A 15,691-nucleotide genomic window follows, 5' to 3' on the forward strand; every position below is an offset into this window, starting at 1 on the left:
ATGATAGCAAATTGTATGCATTTGATTTCATTCATAATAGAAATGGGAAGGGGTGTAAGGGGACTTATATTAGAGGAAGAATAAAATATTTTTTCTCTGGTCCTTACAAAAAAGCTACCATCACGTTTTTTTAAACCTGTCATCTGGCAGGTTTTGACCTAAGAAAAAAGATAAAGGGATATAAAGATATCCAAAACTCAATTAAGCCGTGTATATTTTTATAAATATAGGCCAATGCCTATATTTTTGATTATAAGCAATAAAAAAAGAATATGTTAACTAGATCGAGTAGCAATTGACAGCTTGGTTATAAAACATGGTATTTTCAAACAGAATGTAGAGCGTCAACTTGTTGGAATGACAAATGTTTAAATGCACAATAAACTTATAAAGTTTTTGTTTTTATGGAATACAAAAGATGCAAATGGTGTGACATAAAATTATCGCAGTTTTAATGAAATATACGACGTTTTGTCAAATTTGGAAATCTTATTTAATTGCAGTAATTATATACTTTCATCCGTCAGCGATAAAGAAACATTATTCACATTTTTCCATTAGGGAGTAACATGGCTTGTTTCAATAGATAAAAAGAAGTGAAGAAAAAGTACCATAAAACCAACAATAAGTTATCAAATACAAAAAATTTATATAGGACTGATCAGAATTTGGGAGGTCGCTCCCCCCACCAAAAAAAACATGACATGAACAGAAAAAAAGGCTAAGTTCTCACAATGTTAAGATGTAAAATCATTTTGAATAGTTTCTTATTGCTAAGGATCAGCTCATCACATCTTTTATAATCTTATGCACGAGGCACACCATAGTCATATCGGTTCATAATCAAAAAAACACTTTTGAATGAGATGTGTTTTGTTTTTTCTTGATTTTACCGTCACACTCATACCACGGAAGTGAAAAGTGGAAACCTATAGAAGTTATGTTTACTAATAACATGCCTTTGCATCTTTTGTCATCACCATATTAGAGATAGAATAACTGCTTTACGAAGATTCCGTTTTCATAATCTCGAAAATCTATTTATAAGTTTCCACAGTGACTAGTCAGTTTCAAAATTTAGGATTAAAAATGAAAAAATGTTCAATTCAAGAAATTATATACAAGATATACTATTGGCACTTTAGTCCTGCGTAATTTTGATTTAATCCAAAGGCAGGAATATGGCCCAGGCATTAGCAGGGGGCGCAGCTTGACTTTTGAGTTTGCAGAGGGAATATAAAGAATATGCCGACAAAATTGTCCAGTGCGTCGTCAAATGCGGACGCATTAGCTTTGATTAGACTAAAAACTCAAGCTGAATTCCATTTTTTGGGGGAGCCCCACTCCTCCTTCAAATGCACTCCTGGACTTTATTTTACTGATAATAAAGATTATCTGGTAGCTATTGGGAAACTAGATCTTCCTCTTCTACTTAACACTAATTTGTATGCATTTAGTCGGCCAAAAATATAGAGACTGAGCACAAGTGTAAACGATTCATGAAAAAAAGTTGGTATCTAAATAATGTAAAAGTTGTACAGTCGTCAAAGAAAAGCCACAAAAGATTCTTATAGCCTTACTTTTTAACATGTTTATTGACGACAAATAAGTAATAAAGCAAACTAAAGAACACTAACTGAGACATGAAAGAAAAATACATGTTTCAGATGGTTGTAGTTCAACAACGTAAGTTTGAAACTTTTTTAAATGTAAAAATTCATAGCGCTTACGAAATGAGTCCAATTACACAATAAAATCTACTCATTTAACTATTATGATTTGGCAACACTTTTATTTTGACTACTAAAAAAAACTAAAAAAAGGCAAAAACTACAAAAAAAACTAAAAACTAATAAAAAAGCTAAAAAACTAGAAAAACTAAAAAAAGGCAAAAACTACAAAAAAAACTAAAAACTAATAAAAAAAATAAAAAAGCTAAAAAACTAAAAAAACTAAAAAAACTAAAAAAAGGTAAAAAACTAAAAAAACTAAAAACTAAAAAAACTAAAAAAAAGGAAAAAACTGAAAAACAAGCCAAAATAAAGGTAAAAACCAATAAAAAACTAAAAAAAAAAACTGAAAAAACTAAAAAAAGGCAAAAACTACAAAAAAAAACTAAAAACTAATAAAAAAAGTAAAAAAGCTAAAAAACTAAAAAAACTAAAAAAACTAAAAAAAGGTAAAAAACTATAAAAAAATAAAAAATAAAAAAAAATAAAAAAAGGAAAAAACTGAAAAATAAGCTAAAATAAAGGTAAAAACCAATAAAAAACTAAAAAGAAAAAAAGGAAAAAACTAAAAAAAATAAAAAAAGTAAAAACTAAAAGAACTAAAAAAGAAAAAAATAAATGACGACACTCAAAGAGAAAGCGACCAGGACAAAAGGAATGTTCGATTAATAATCAGCAAAGCACCGGGACACAGGGAGTATAAATGACGACCAGGACATAAGTAAAAAAAAAACTAACAAAACTAAAAAGAAGGTAAAAACTACAAAAAAACTAAAAAGAAAAAAAACTAAAAAAAGGCAAAAACTACAAAAAAAACTAAAAACTAATAAAAAAGCTAAAAAACTAAAAAAACTAAAAAAAGGCAAAAACTACAAAAAAAACTAAAAACTAATAAAAAAAATAAAAAAGCTAAAAAACTAAAAAAACTAAAAAAACTAAAAAAAGGTAAAAAACTAAAAAAACTAAAAAAAAACTAAAAAAAAGGAAAAAACTGAAAAATAAGCTAAAATAAAGGTAAAAACCAATAAAAAACTAAAAAAAAAACTGAAAAAACTAAAAAAAAGGCAAAAACTACAAAAAATAACTAAAAACTAATAAAAAAAGTAAAAAAGCTAAAAAACTAAAAAAACTAAAAAAACTAAAAAAAGGTAAAAAACTAAAAAAAATAAAAAATAAAGAAAAACTAAAAAAAGGAAAAAACTGAAAAATAAGCTAAAATAAAGGTAAAAACCAATAAAAAACTAAAAAGAAAAAAAGGAAAAAACTAAAAAAAATTTTCATCTAAAAAACTAAAAAAAACTAAAAAAGGTAAAAACTAAAAGAACTAAAAAAGAAAAAAATAAATGACGACACTCAAAGAGAAAGCGACCAGGACAAAAGGAATGTTCGATTAGCAATCAACAAAGCACCGGGACACAGGGAGTATAAATGACGACCAGGACATAAGTAAAAAAAAAACTAACAAAACTAAAAAGAAGGTAAAAACTACAAAAAAAAGAAAAAAAACTAAAAACTAATAGAAAAACTAAAAAATCTAAAAATCTAAATAAACTAAAAAGAAAAAAAAGGAAAAAAAAAAAGGAGAAAAACAAAACTAAAAAACGAATGTATATACAGACAGGGACACCGGGATACAAATGACGACCGGGACACAGGGAATATAAATGACGACCGGGACACAGGGACACAACTACAATGGGGACACCGGGGGAAACAGGGGGATATAAATGACGACCGGGACACCGGGACAGGGAATGGTCGATTAGCAATCACCATCAACAAAGCTCAAGGGCAATCATTAGAATCATGAGGTATAGATCTGAATACAGATTGTTTTCCCATGGACCATTATATGTTGCATGTTCAAGAGTCGGTAAACCTGACAATCTATTTCTATGCAAAGACAATGGGACAGCAAAGAATGTTGTATATTCGCAAGTTTTACGTAGTTAAAACCATATATATATATATATATATATATATATATATATATATATATATATATATATATATATATATATATATATATATATATATATATATATATATCTATATTCACAGGTGGGACATAGGGACACAACTACAATGGCGCGTAACGACTTACGCGCGCGGGGGGGCTTGGGGGGGGGCGCGAAGCGCCCCCACCAACTAGGTGTTGGGGTGGCGCGAAGCGCCACCCCAACAGCTAGTATAATTATATATATATATATATTATATATATTAACATTTTTCTTCAGGAACACTGTTAATAGCCTGTTTAATACTACAAAAACATCTTTTTCAGATGTATCGTGCATATTTATTTCATTGGCTAATATAAACTACCCCCGGAATCAATGTAAACACCAAATTCTTGACCCAGTTGTGTCGACTAGGTATTAGGGGAATAAATAATAACGGTGGTCTTACTTATGTGATTGGCGAGTGTCCGCAGCTCGTTGTTACCTTAAGTTCGTTATTCTCCAGAGTGCGTTTCACGGAGCGATCGTGTATCGGCAATTTGCCCAAAGTAGAGATGGGGTGGTTTTGCGTAAATGTGAATTTGACACTGGATGGTCTCCTTTACCGATTTCTGCTGAAATCTTGGAGCTCACTCTTTAAATGACAATAATGTTGTGTGACGGAAGTGTTTTAATTCTTTAAGGGTTTTACCAAGTCCAGGGCAAAACACCCTATCTCAACTTAGATTACTATATTGAGCAAACAATCCTTCTCTGTTTACTCTCCCAAGTTAAGACAATCTAAAAATTGGACACCTCCAAGAGGCATCTGTTTCATGCATTCTGAAAGCATTTCCTAGTCTTATCTAACCCACTGATTAAGGTTATACCCGGGAATAGTTTCTCACAAGGGGTAATTGACCAATAAAATTGAGCTGAAAAATTAAAAGCTGCTTTCTGGCGGGTTTTGTTTACGGACATTAAATTATACTGTTTTATGTGTCTTGTATTAGCTCCTTGAATTCCAGGCACTGGATAAAACCAATTTATATTTTGAGTTCAATCCTCGTTGTACGGGCGTAGTCCGCAAGGTTTTGTTTCTGACGATGGTAGTTACTGAAAATAAGCATTTTTTATTGTTTACTGGACTAAAAAGACTAACTAAAAAGACTAAAAAAACTGGACTAAAAGACGGCTCGCCATGAATTTGCAAGCTGAAGGAAAAAATTAGATTCAAGGTAAAATGACCTGTTTTGAGATAAAGCAGAACATCCACTCATAAAGTATTTTTTTCATGAATGAGATGGTTCATTCCCATTTTTGTGCCACTGATCACTAATTTATCATAGTTGCAGCGTCAGTTTTAACATAGTAAAGAACGATAATAAATGTAAAATTAAAAACGTATTTGAAAAAAAAAACACAAGTGACGATGATTCAGGAATGGTAACTGCTATTTCGGCTGATCTTAGTACTATTTTTTGGCGAAAACCCTTCAAAAATGGTGTCGGATCGAATTACACTTTCAAAACAGGATATTTTATCATCTATGGATTTCCGTAAACTTATTTTAATTATTTCTTTATACTAGGTATTAGCTATGCTGCAAAAATAATGAATGGAAACGATTCCAATGTCCGTCCAAAAATGTTACACGAACTGGAAATGATGAATCAATTCAATCATCGTCGTTTGGTGAGAGTTGTCAACGCCTTCGAAACAAAGAAGACTGTTACACTTATAACCGAGTTGTGAGCCTTATTTTCTTACTTTCTTATTTTAATAACAAAGAACTCATATTCGAAAAGACTTTGTAAACAATAAATCGAGACTTTAAAGCGTGCCCTGTAAATATTATTTTCTACAATCTTTCGCTATCTTAGCAAACCGAACCACCCATTCTAATGTCCCCGTACCTTTCTCATTAATAGTTCTTCATTAAATGTAATATCTCTACAATTATAAATTTTCTACAAAATTAGGTCGTAAAGTCTTATTACTTTTTTCATTTAAAAAGGATTAATGCTATTTTTAAATAAATCTTTTACATGTAGTGAATTTACTATTGACGAATCCTCAGACAGAAAATCAATCAATAAGACTTGCAACATTAAATGGAACAATGTTCAAACATCGACCTTTTCAGAGTGCCCCCTAGCAGGAAATGTACTAGCTCTCTACACTCGGTCATCAAAAACACATAAAATATGTAGAAATTGTTTTATGTTCTGTAAAAAGGTAACGCTGTTCTAAAGTATTCTCATTTATAAACCTCTTCTCGGTGAATTTAAGTGAAAAATCAAGTTTTTTCAACTGAAAGTAAAGAGCAACATTAAAACTTAAAACAAATAGAAATTATTATATATATGAGAGGTGTTTCCCCCTCCTCAACACCTCGCTCTTTACACTAAAGTTGTCCAGTACTTTTAAAAAAGCTCCTTATTGTTTAAATTAAACGACTTTGTGTTTTAGGAGTCGTTCTTAAAATAATTGGGACACAATTTAAACTTTAGCGTAAAGAGCGAGGTGTTGAGGAGGGAGCAACACCCTTTGTATACGTAATAGTTTCTGTTCGTTTTGAGTTTTAATGTTGTTCCTTGCTTTCAGTTGAAAAAACTTATTTTTAAATGATTTCTGATAGTTTTTAAATAATGCCAGGCAATCTAGCTCAAGCTCCAAGGAAAATCCCCCCCCCCCCTGGAAATATCCTATTGACAATTCAGTACCGGTTAAAATTTAAACTAGGCAATTTCCCTTAACATCCTCACGCGTAAAATTGAGTCGGCAAAGAGAAAAAGGAATTTCAAATAGGAATTCTGGTGAATTCCCCTTGTGAAAAATTTCAGCTGAAAAGTTCACCCACTGGGAACTTTCTTCCCCATGGAAAATTCTCGCAGTGATATATCCCCCCAGCAAAAATTTGTCTTCTCCTCCACACTAGAGAAATATATGCATTATTCGCAATAACCAATACTATACATCAATAAACGGCAAATTTTATAAATTAAAGGCCTTTACTCAGGGGTAGTGGGGGGTCATGTTACATCAAAAGGTATAGTTTGGGTCTTTCAACTATTTTGAACAGAATGGCTCTCTTAAAGTTTGTTCAGACGATTTTGGGAAAAAAGGACGCAGGAGGGGGGTCAAGTTGCCTTCCAATCTTTTTGGTCACCTAAAAGGCCATTAGAACTTTTAATTTTCGTTAGAGTGAGCTGTATCCCAAAATTTTAAGGCCACTAGGTCGGTACGATCGCCCTCGGGGGAAACCAAAAGCGAAAAAAACAACAAATAAACACGTATCCGTGATCTTGCTTCTGGCGAAAATTCAACATTTCTCGCACTCACTCACTCATACTCACCCTCACATGTGGCCCCACACTCACACCCAGGTGGAAGGGATGGTCTTATAAACTTTAGAAGGGGCTCATTCGATTAGAAATCTTAAGTTGTAGTGGCTTTTTAAGAGTCAAAAGTGATCCGAGGGCAAATGATCCTCCCGCACCCTTTTTTCACCAAATACATCCGACCAAAATTTTGAGATTGTCGCTTCGTTCAAAATAGTCTGAAGATCATATAATATATAAAACTCCAGGGTTGATGATACAAGTCCAGGGTTGACACAACTCCTCAGAGCCCAGGGTAAGGGCTGTAATTTATACCAAGTTATACCCCGGGGGCGTATGAGATTTTTATGGAAATGTTGGTGGTATAAATCTTGAAGGAGGCTCATTTGATTGGGAATTAGAAGTTCTAGTTCCCTCTTTATCAACTCAAACGTGACTAGCAGCAAGAAGCAAAAGTAACCAGACTTTTCAATAAAAACCAGGAAGAAAATTCAGAGCCAAGGACTAAGTAATGGAAAAGAGATAAAGTAGGGCAAATTAAATTGGCCAGAAGGGATTTTGTTCTTCTACCAAAGCTCAGATTTAGTTTATGAGTCCAATTTTAGTTTAAAATCACCTTTTATTGCCTTTTGCCTTTCTTCTAAAAGCAACTGACGAAGTATTAAAAATAAAAAGGTTCAAAAACCAGTTTCTCTTTTTTTTTCTTGCTTTTCCTGCGCACCAGCTTTCAATTCATGGTTTCCCACTAGGATGAGCAATAAATTCAAATTCTAGTTACTGTAGAATAATATGTGAGAACAACCAACGAATAAAATTCAGAGGTAAAAAGCGAAGAAATTGCGCACATGTCTTCTTCTTCCAATTCAGACTCGAGCTGAATCCATACTTTCCATTTCAATACTTACCCACGAGAGTTTTTGAGATTACCCACTTCAGAACAAAATCAGATTCTTGGAGGCAGTCCTATTTGGAGGGTATTTAAGCTACAACTGCATTAGTCTTTAGACGGTTTTTTCCACTCGTTTTTATTATCTCCAGATTAGAGAATTGATGTTTTGCGCCAACTAAAGCCTGGGGAAAAGCACATATGGCCAGCATGAATTCAGAAAACTCGAAACATCAATTTAAATCTTATTGTTAATCTAGATTCTTGCTAAATTATGAAATCAGTCCAGCCCACCGCTTGCTTGCCCTTTGTATGAAATAATGATGATAGCAATTTTTCGTTGTTTTATGGAGAACATAAAACCATAACCAAGGTTTCAAAATTTCAAAATTTAGCATTACTCCAGGTTATTGGTAATTTTCCACGAGACTAGTCTCTATTCTTTTTTCTATCTCAACAAATACTACACCAGCAGCAATAACCCACTTATTTTTTTTTAGATGCTATGTAGTTTTAAAGATTTGCTGAAGGCATTTCAGGCACAGTAATGTACTATTTGAAGCCAAATTTATTTATACATCTCTTAAAAACTCGGCAGCCGAACCTAATAAAGTTGTTCAGGTTTGGGGCTAAAAGCTTCTCTCCGTTGACAGCAACATTATTAAAATGACCACTTTCACTGAACAAATGTAGCCTGTAATTGTTACATAAATTTTAAGAATATTTATTGGCTGGCTGTATCTTTCTGACAGTGTAAATCATGCATAGTAACAAGGACCGTAGGCCGATGCTGCTGACCATAATGAGTGGGGGGAGGTGACAAATATGTGCAAGGGAAAAAACTTGAGCTAGCTGAGAGAGGTGACTAAAGGTATGCGTATTATGTTTATCATATATAGTCAGTCAAGTAATTTTTTTTAGATATACTCATTGGAAAATCTAAAAAAATATCATCGAAAGTGTGATTTTGGCAGGAAGTGCGAAAAGCTGGCTACAGAATGCAAAAAGTGTCACAAACCCCAAAATGTGTCAAACTGACACCTAACGTGTAACTTTGGCAACCATGGGCTTAAAGCTTCTGTAAAAGAGTTTTCTAAGATTTAGAATTTGATGGTCTTATTTTCGTCAAGGTTAATTCCCTTTCTACGGCTACTTAATCTTTTTTTCTAAAACTAAGCAAATTTTATCAGGCTGGTACCTATTAATGGGCAATTTTAACTCATTAAAATACGCATATTTTTAATGACCATAGAACTCTTTGCACGGTAATATAGGAGAGAGGGAGGCCAAAGCGCCTCCAAATAAGTTGTAAAACAATGAATTATTTTTCGCATTTGTATCTGTGTTTGTCTGTCTTATATGAGTTTTTGAATTTTAGATGCGGTGGTGGCACGCTTTTGGACTCATTGACAAGTCAGGCTAATTTAACTGAAAGTGAAATCGCCGCTTACATCCGACAAGTTCTCCAAGCATTGGAACACATGCACTCTAGAGGATATGCTCATCTCGGACTAACTGTAAGTTAAGGCACATACAGGTGGGGGCAGGGCATACTAAGCATCCCCTGTTCGAAACTTGATTTTATCTATGAATTAGCCTAATTGACTGGTTAAATTTGTTTATCTTAATAGAATGCAAAACAAGTAGTTAGATTTATTAAGTAAAGAGTCAATATATCAACAAAGTTTGGTGCCTTTTACAATAGCGACCTTTTCGTTGATGTCTTTTTCAAAAATAGTTATTTAAACTAGAAATCAATAAAAATGTAGAAGTAGTGTAAAGTAGCAGGAAAATTGACTGAGCGGATAGCTTTACTTATCTAGGTCTTGTTAGTAAGGATGGTGATTATGCAGTGACGATTTAAAAAGCTGAATAGCCAAACCGCTGGGGTTTTTTCGCAACTGAAGCAAGTTTAGAAGAATAAGAAGTTAAGTCTTAGAACTAAATTAAGAAGCTAGAAGCCATGCTATTGACAGTGGTCAAGTAAACTCTGAAATTCGGGCATTTAAAGGGTTGATGAAAATATGCTAGACGATTTTCAGATGATATCTGAGGATAGTTTTTGATACCTCTTTGAATGATCGCAGATAAAAAAAATAATCAAAACAAAAAATGTAGCTTGATTCCATTTTTCTATGATACGAATTCAAGAAAAGTTATGATAGCTTGGGCTCAGCTTACGATGTGTTGCTAAGAATCGTACCTTTTAGTAATCTAGCTCTGGATAAATATGAAGCAGAGCCTCGTCGAATGTCATTATGGCCTCTATGTGACCTCTCAAATGTTGTATGGCTTCTTCTGAAAAAGAGGTCACATCACTACTGTTAAGGTAAAAATGGTATATTCTGCGCTAATGAACTGTTAAATTTAAATACGATAGACGAAATAGCATATTTAAAGCTTGATTGCACTCACTTCTTAGATATATAAAAGAAAATAAAAAGTAGGTTGGATTTAGAATTTTTTTTGTATAATGTGTTATAGGTAATTATGCCGTGTGAAAAAAAGAAAACTATTTTCATACTTTCATAATTAAGACAGATAAGCACTTGAATGAGGGCTTAATCCTACTCACCCATCCGATTACCTAGCACAAACTTTACAACCAATCACACTCAACCAAAAAGAAGGGCCATAGACATGCAGCATTTGCATTAGTAAATGTAAGCCATCATAAACCTAAAAGTAAAACACCTCAAACCTAATGAAATATTCCCAAGTTATCATCTTCCACTAGGGCTCAATAGAGGATACTCATTTGCTTATATGAATTTTGGCAAATTAAATTTCTTACCCAGGCATAGTGGCTTGCCTTTCATAAGCTCTTTATGGTATTTCTGTGAAAGGTGCAGCTTGTGAAGCACATGCATATTAATGATCAAAAATATCATCAAAATCATCAAAAATCATCAAAAATACGTGAAAAGTGTGATTAACTATATCCTTTCTTCTTAAAAACCAACAAACCAATAAAGCCAAACAACAAAATTAGAAACACACTATAAAAAACTCCGCTGGGTTGGGAAAGAAACTGCTTTATTGGTCTCCAGAACCAATTATAATTTAAAAGCCTTTTAATTAACTTACATACTCTATATAGATATTTGCTAACAGCAGACTTAAGATTCTTGACGAAAGTAAAACAGTTCAAAATAGGGATGAAACCTTTTTATTGACAGTGAATAGATATAAAATTATTTAACTGGATATTTCGAACATATATACAGTGTTCATCATCAGCAGTAAAACTAAAAGACATGAATAAAAATAAACAAAATTTATACCTAATAAACTAATTGCATATAGTTTATTGCTCTTATTTTTTTCAATGCAACAGCGGAGGCAAATCTTTTTGAACCGGAACCGAAAATGTACCGAAAACATCTCAACAAACTTCACAGAGTTTATAACCAAAGAATCATCCAAATATATTTGATCAATCAAAGGAGGATATTTTACATTATTTGGGTTACCCATAGTTATCATGTACTTATTTGCTAGTTGGCTTTAAAACAAGCCCACTATAAATGGACTGAAATTATCACCCATAGGAATTGCTATAATATTCAACATAAACTACCATTAAATCTCGTAAAAGTTTGAAATAGAACACATTCCAGTAAATCAAATGTCATATCCAAGCTATAGCACCTTGAGCTAATAGTACTATCAATGAAATTTGTCCGTCTGGCTTTTTTGTTATTTGTGTCTGTTTAAAAAAAAAGAAACCTAATATTATATACAAGGAAAGGTTTCCTAATAACAGTTTTGAATTTGCAAACACCAAATTAATTGATAGGCTTGTATACAGCGACGTAAAGCTAACGGAATCAACTCTTTTCGCTGAAACTGTTGCCAAGACCTTATAACCTGTAATGAATTATTGACACTCCAGTATAGATTAAAATTGAGAGATTTTTCAATTCCAGAATAACAGGCTTTAAATTTATTTCTAATATCCCGTAACATTAAAGACAAGTAAGTAGTAGCAATTCTGGTTGAAAACCTAGATACCCCAGCAATGAAGTGTGGTTTGGGGGATTCTGATCAAAATTTGCCGTCCAATATAGGAAAGGGAACGTTTTATTATTGTTATGAATTCTAATTTTAAACGTGTATAAAGTATAAATTTAAATTAAACTATTATTCTCGAAATTAACCTTTTCAGAAGTATTTGTTGTAACTAGTTTCATAAAACATTCTAATAGGGTCTTCCAATTTTGAAAACTCTCTTTAATTTTCTTCTCTTTCTTGCACTACTTATGGATCAATAAATTCAAATCATTTTCTGAGCCACTAAGGATATTTGATGGCTTTAAACGATTGGGAAAACAGAATTTAGCAATCTAGTCCGTTATATTTTTTCACTATATTTTGAAGATGTTTCTGCTTCATTATTGACAAATCCCTGTTATAACTTGTTGGTAAGTTGGATTTAAAAATGGAAATAATTGCTTGCAAAAAAAAGGTTTCCAATTTCTGTCATTGCCAATTGTGATTCATTTTTTTGTATGGTCCTGGAGTCTTTCATCGTTATTGATACCTTCAGTTGTATTTTTTTGAAGAAATGAAGCAAATGTTATTCTAAAATAAGTGATGAATTGAAATATACCTTTTATTTTCCGCATTTCAGCCAGGAGACGTGTTGATCAGTAGACCAGGCGGAGATGAGATCAAAATTTGTGATTTCAGTTTAACAAGACGAGTCGGCAGTGGAAAACTGATGTCTCTTGATTATGGTAGGCATAAACATACTTTCTTCATAATTTACTCATTCAAACAGTGGACGCTCGTGAATGAAGCTTGAATTAGGCCCTTCAAAGTTATCTTGGAAAACAAATTAAAAACACTGCTTCAACTATTATAATGAGCACAAATGTGTTCATTTGTGTCAATGTCGCTGTTATAATGTGCTATAATATGCACATATACGAAAATAGTTGTTTCTAATATGTTTTCTGTAAATTGGTTTTTAAAAGTAAAACATTACTTTTTGCGTAAAATAGTTTTTTAAACCCCCACTTTTTCTAGTATAAAAAAATTAATTAAAATATAAATTCGGTTAAAAGCTAGACCAAAAAGGCTTTTCCAGAGGATTAGAAAGTTATGGTCCTTCTATCTCTCATAAAAAAGCGTGACCAGTCGATTGCAAGAACTACCATAGAATTTCTCTCACTGATAGGCCTACCTGCCAAAGGTCTTTTCTCATCTAGTAGGTTGAAGGTCAAAGAAGAAATAATGATGAAAGAAAGATCTGGCTTTCAAACTAGAGGTTTCCACAATGAGCAAATTTTTTTAAACTTCAGTATTCTTTTAGGCTACGAAACTAACCGGTTTATACCGAAAACTACCAAACCCTACAAAGGAGCAACAGTCGGAAAAAATATCCAGGTTACAGGTTTGGTCTACGCTGATAATATTGCCCTCGCAGGGGGAGTCACCTTTCATATTTCCAGAGAGCAGCAGTATTGAACTAATTAGGTAATTTTTCTAATTTATATTCTTTATCGATTAAAAAGGAGGATTTAATGAAGAATTTGAATGACGTATCCATCTGGACTTTCCCAGTTTTGTCTTAACTACAAATCACTGTTAAAACACCAAAAGTAAAGACGTAACTACAAAACTAAAGTCTACGGGGTCAGAAATACTCTTCTACATATATGGACGAGAAACACGGAATGTCAGTGCTCAAAACACCATATTCACTTCGACTTCCAAGGCCTAGAGGCGAAAAAAGCTGCGGGAGAACTGCAGTTCACCCAATCTTTTGCCAGGGATTAGAGTTCAATCAGTATTGTAGTGGAAGGTTAGATAGCCTGATCACGACTGTCTCTATCACATTCTACATGCCCAAGAACAAAAAAACAAATATCTAACAAAGAGAGGTGTGAGTTCTGTAAGCAACAACATTCAACCTCTGAAATTGTGAAGAGACAACGGCTCTTATGGCAGTCGAATTAAACCATAAAAGCACAACAGCTAGAAAGCTTGAAACATCAACCCTGAGACTGTAAGGAATTTTTGATTACAACATAGAAGAGTTACCACGGTAGAATATAACGTGGAGTCAGTTGGAGGCTTTTGTCTCTTCAGTCGGGTCTGGGGAAATGACTGGCAGTGACAGATGGAACTCTTAGAACAAGATCTTGTCTCACGAAGAATTTCTGTTCGTGAACTTATGGGCGATCAAAAGGATGGAGCAGTAGTTAGTTCTAGTCAAAAGTAAAGTAAAAGTTGTGAGTTTTTAGAGGCTAATTTTAAGCTGTAGTATCATTTCTGTACGAGCCCAACTACTTACGTTGCCTTTGTTGTTCGTTAGTATCCGGCGATGGCAGTTCATAATTTTTATATATTTTGTGCAATTCGCAGATATTGGCGAATAGCTCACTTTATTGTTTGTTAGGTATTTGATTTTAATTCTTTTAATTTTTGGTCTTTCATTGAATTTTATTTAATTTTTTGGTGGTTTTTTCATTGGTTAATAAAAATAATAAAAGCATAAAAAACAATCTTTTTTATGGCACTTGGTATTAACCAAGTGACATATAGCAATCGCAAATTCTGTCGGTCTGTCTGTCGGTCCCGGTTTTGCTACTTTAGGCACTTCCAGGTAAGAATTTGAAATTTGGCAGGTGAATTTGGCAGGCGTATCAGTAACGGGACCAGATTAAATTAGAAATAGTTTTTTTTCAATTTGACCATCTGGGGGGGAGTGGGGGAGCCGTTAATTCGGAAAAATAGAAAAATTGAAGTATTTTTAACTTACGAACGGTTGATCAGATCTTAACGAAATTTGATGTTTTGAAGGATATCGTGTCTCAGAGCTGTTATTATAAATCCCGACTGGATCTGGTGACATTGGGGGGGGGGGAGTTGGGAGGGGGAAACCTAAAATCTTGGAAAACACCTACAGTGGAGGGATCGGGATGAAACTTGGTGGGAAAAATAAGAACAAGTCCTAGATACATGATTGACATAATCGGAACTGATCCGTTCTCTTTGGGGTAGTTGGAGGGCGGGGGGGGGGAGGTTAATTATGAAAAATTAGAAAAAATGAGGTATTTTTAACTTACGAACGGGTGATCAGATGTCAATGAAATTTGATATTTAGAAGGATTGCGTATCTCAGATCTCTTGTTTTAAATCCCAACCGGATCTGGTGACATTGGGGGTTGGGGGGTTGGGAGAGGGAAACCTAAAATCTTGGAAAACACTTAGAGTGGAGGGATCGGGATGAAACTTGGTGGGAAAAATAATCATAATTTCTAGATACATGATTGACATAACCGGAATGGATTCGCTCTCTTTGGGGTGGTTGGGGGGAGGGTAATTCTGAAAAATTAGAAAAAATGAGGTATTTTTAACTTACGGACGGGTGATCGGATCTCAATGAAATTTGATATTTAGAAGAATATCGTGTCTCAAAGCTCTGATTTTAAATCCCGACAGGATCTGGTGACAATGGGGGAGTTTGGGATGGGGGAACCTAAAATCATGGAAAACGCTTAGATTGGAGGGATCGGGATGAAACTTGGTGGGAAAAATAAGCAGAACTCTTAGATACGTGATTTACATAATTGGAATGGATCCGCTCTTTTTTGGAATGGGGGGGGGGGGGGTAAATTCTGAAAAATTAGAAAAAATGACGTATTTTTAGCTTACGAAGGAGTGATGGGATCTTCATGAAACTTCATATTTAGAAGGACCTCGTAACTCAGATCTCTTATTTTAAATCTCAACTGGATCCAGCGTCATTGGGGGGACCGGAAATCTTAGAAAATACTTAAA

The 15,691-nt window shown here is 33.5% G+C and overlaps 1 protein-coding gene across 1 annotated transcript in view; it reads left to right on the plus strand.

The window, feature by feature from the left end:
• LOC136028107 (obscurin-like) overlaps positions 1–15,691 on the plus strand; it is a 201,845-nt gene that overhangs the window by 150,332 nt on the left and 35,822 nt on the right. The window contains 3 exon segments of the mRNA XM_065705734.1: positions 5,262–5,421; positions 9,279–9,417; positions 12,534–12,639. Coding sequence (XP_065561806.1) covers positions 5,262–5,421; positions 9,279–9,417; positions 12,534–12,639 — 405 coding nt within the window.

This window comes from Artemia franciscana, chromosome 6 (genome assembly GCF_032884065.1).
Source record: "Artemia franciscana chromosome 6, ASM3288406v1, whole genome shotgun sequence".
In the NCBI taxonomy this organism is placed as follows: Eukaryota; Metazoa; Arthropoda; class Branchiopoda; order Anostraca; family Artemiidae; genus Artemia; species Artemia franciscana.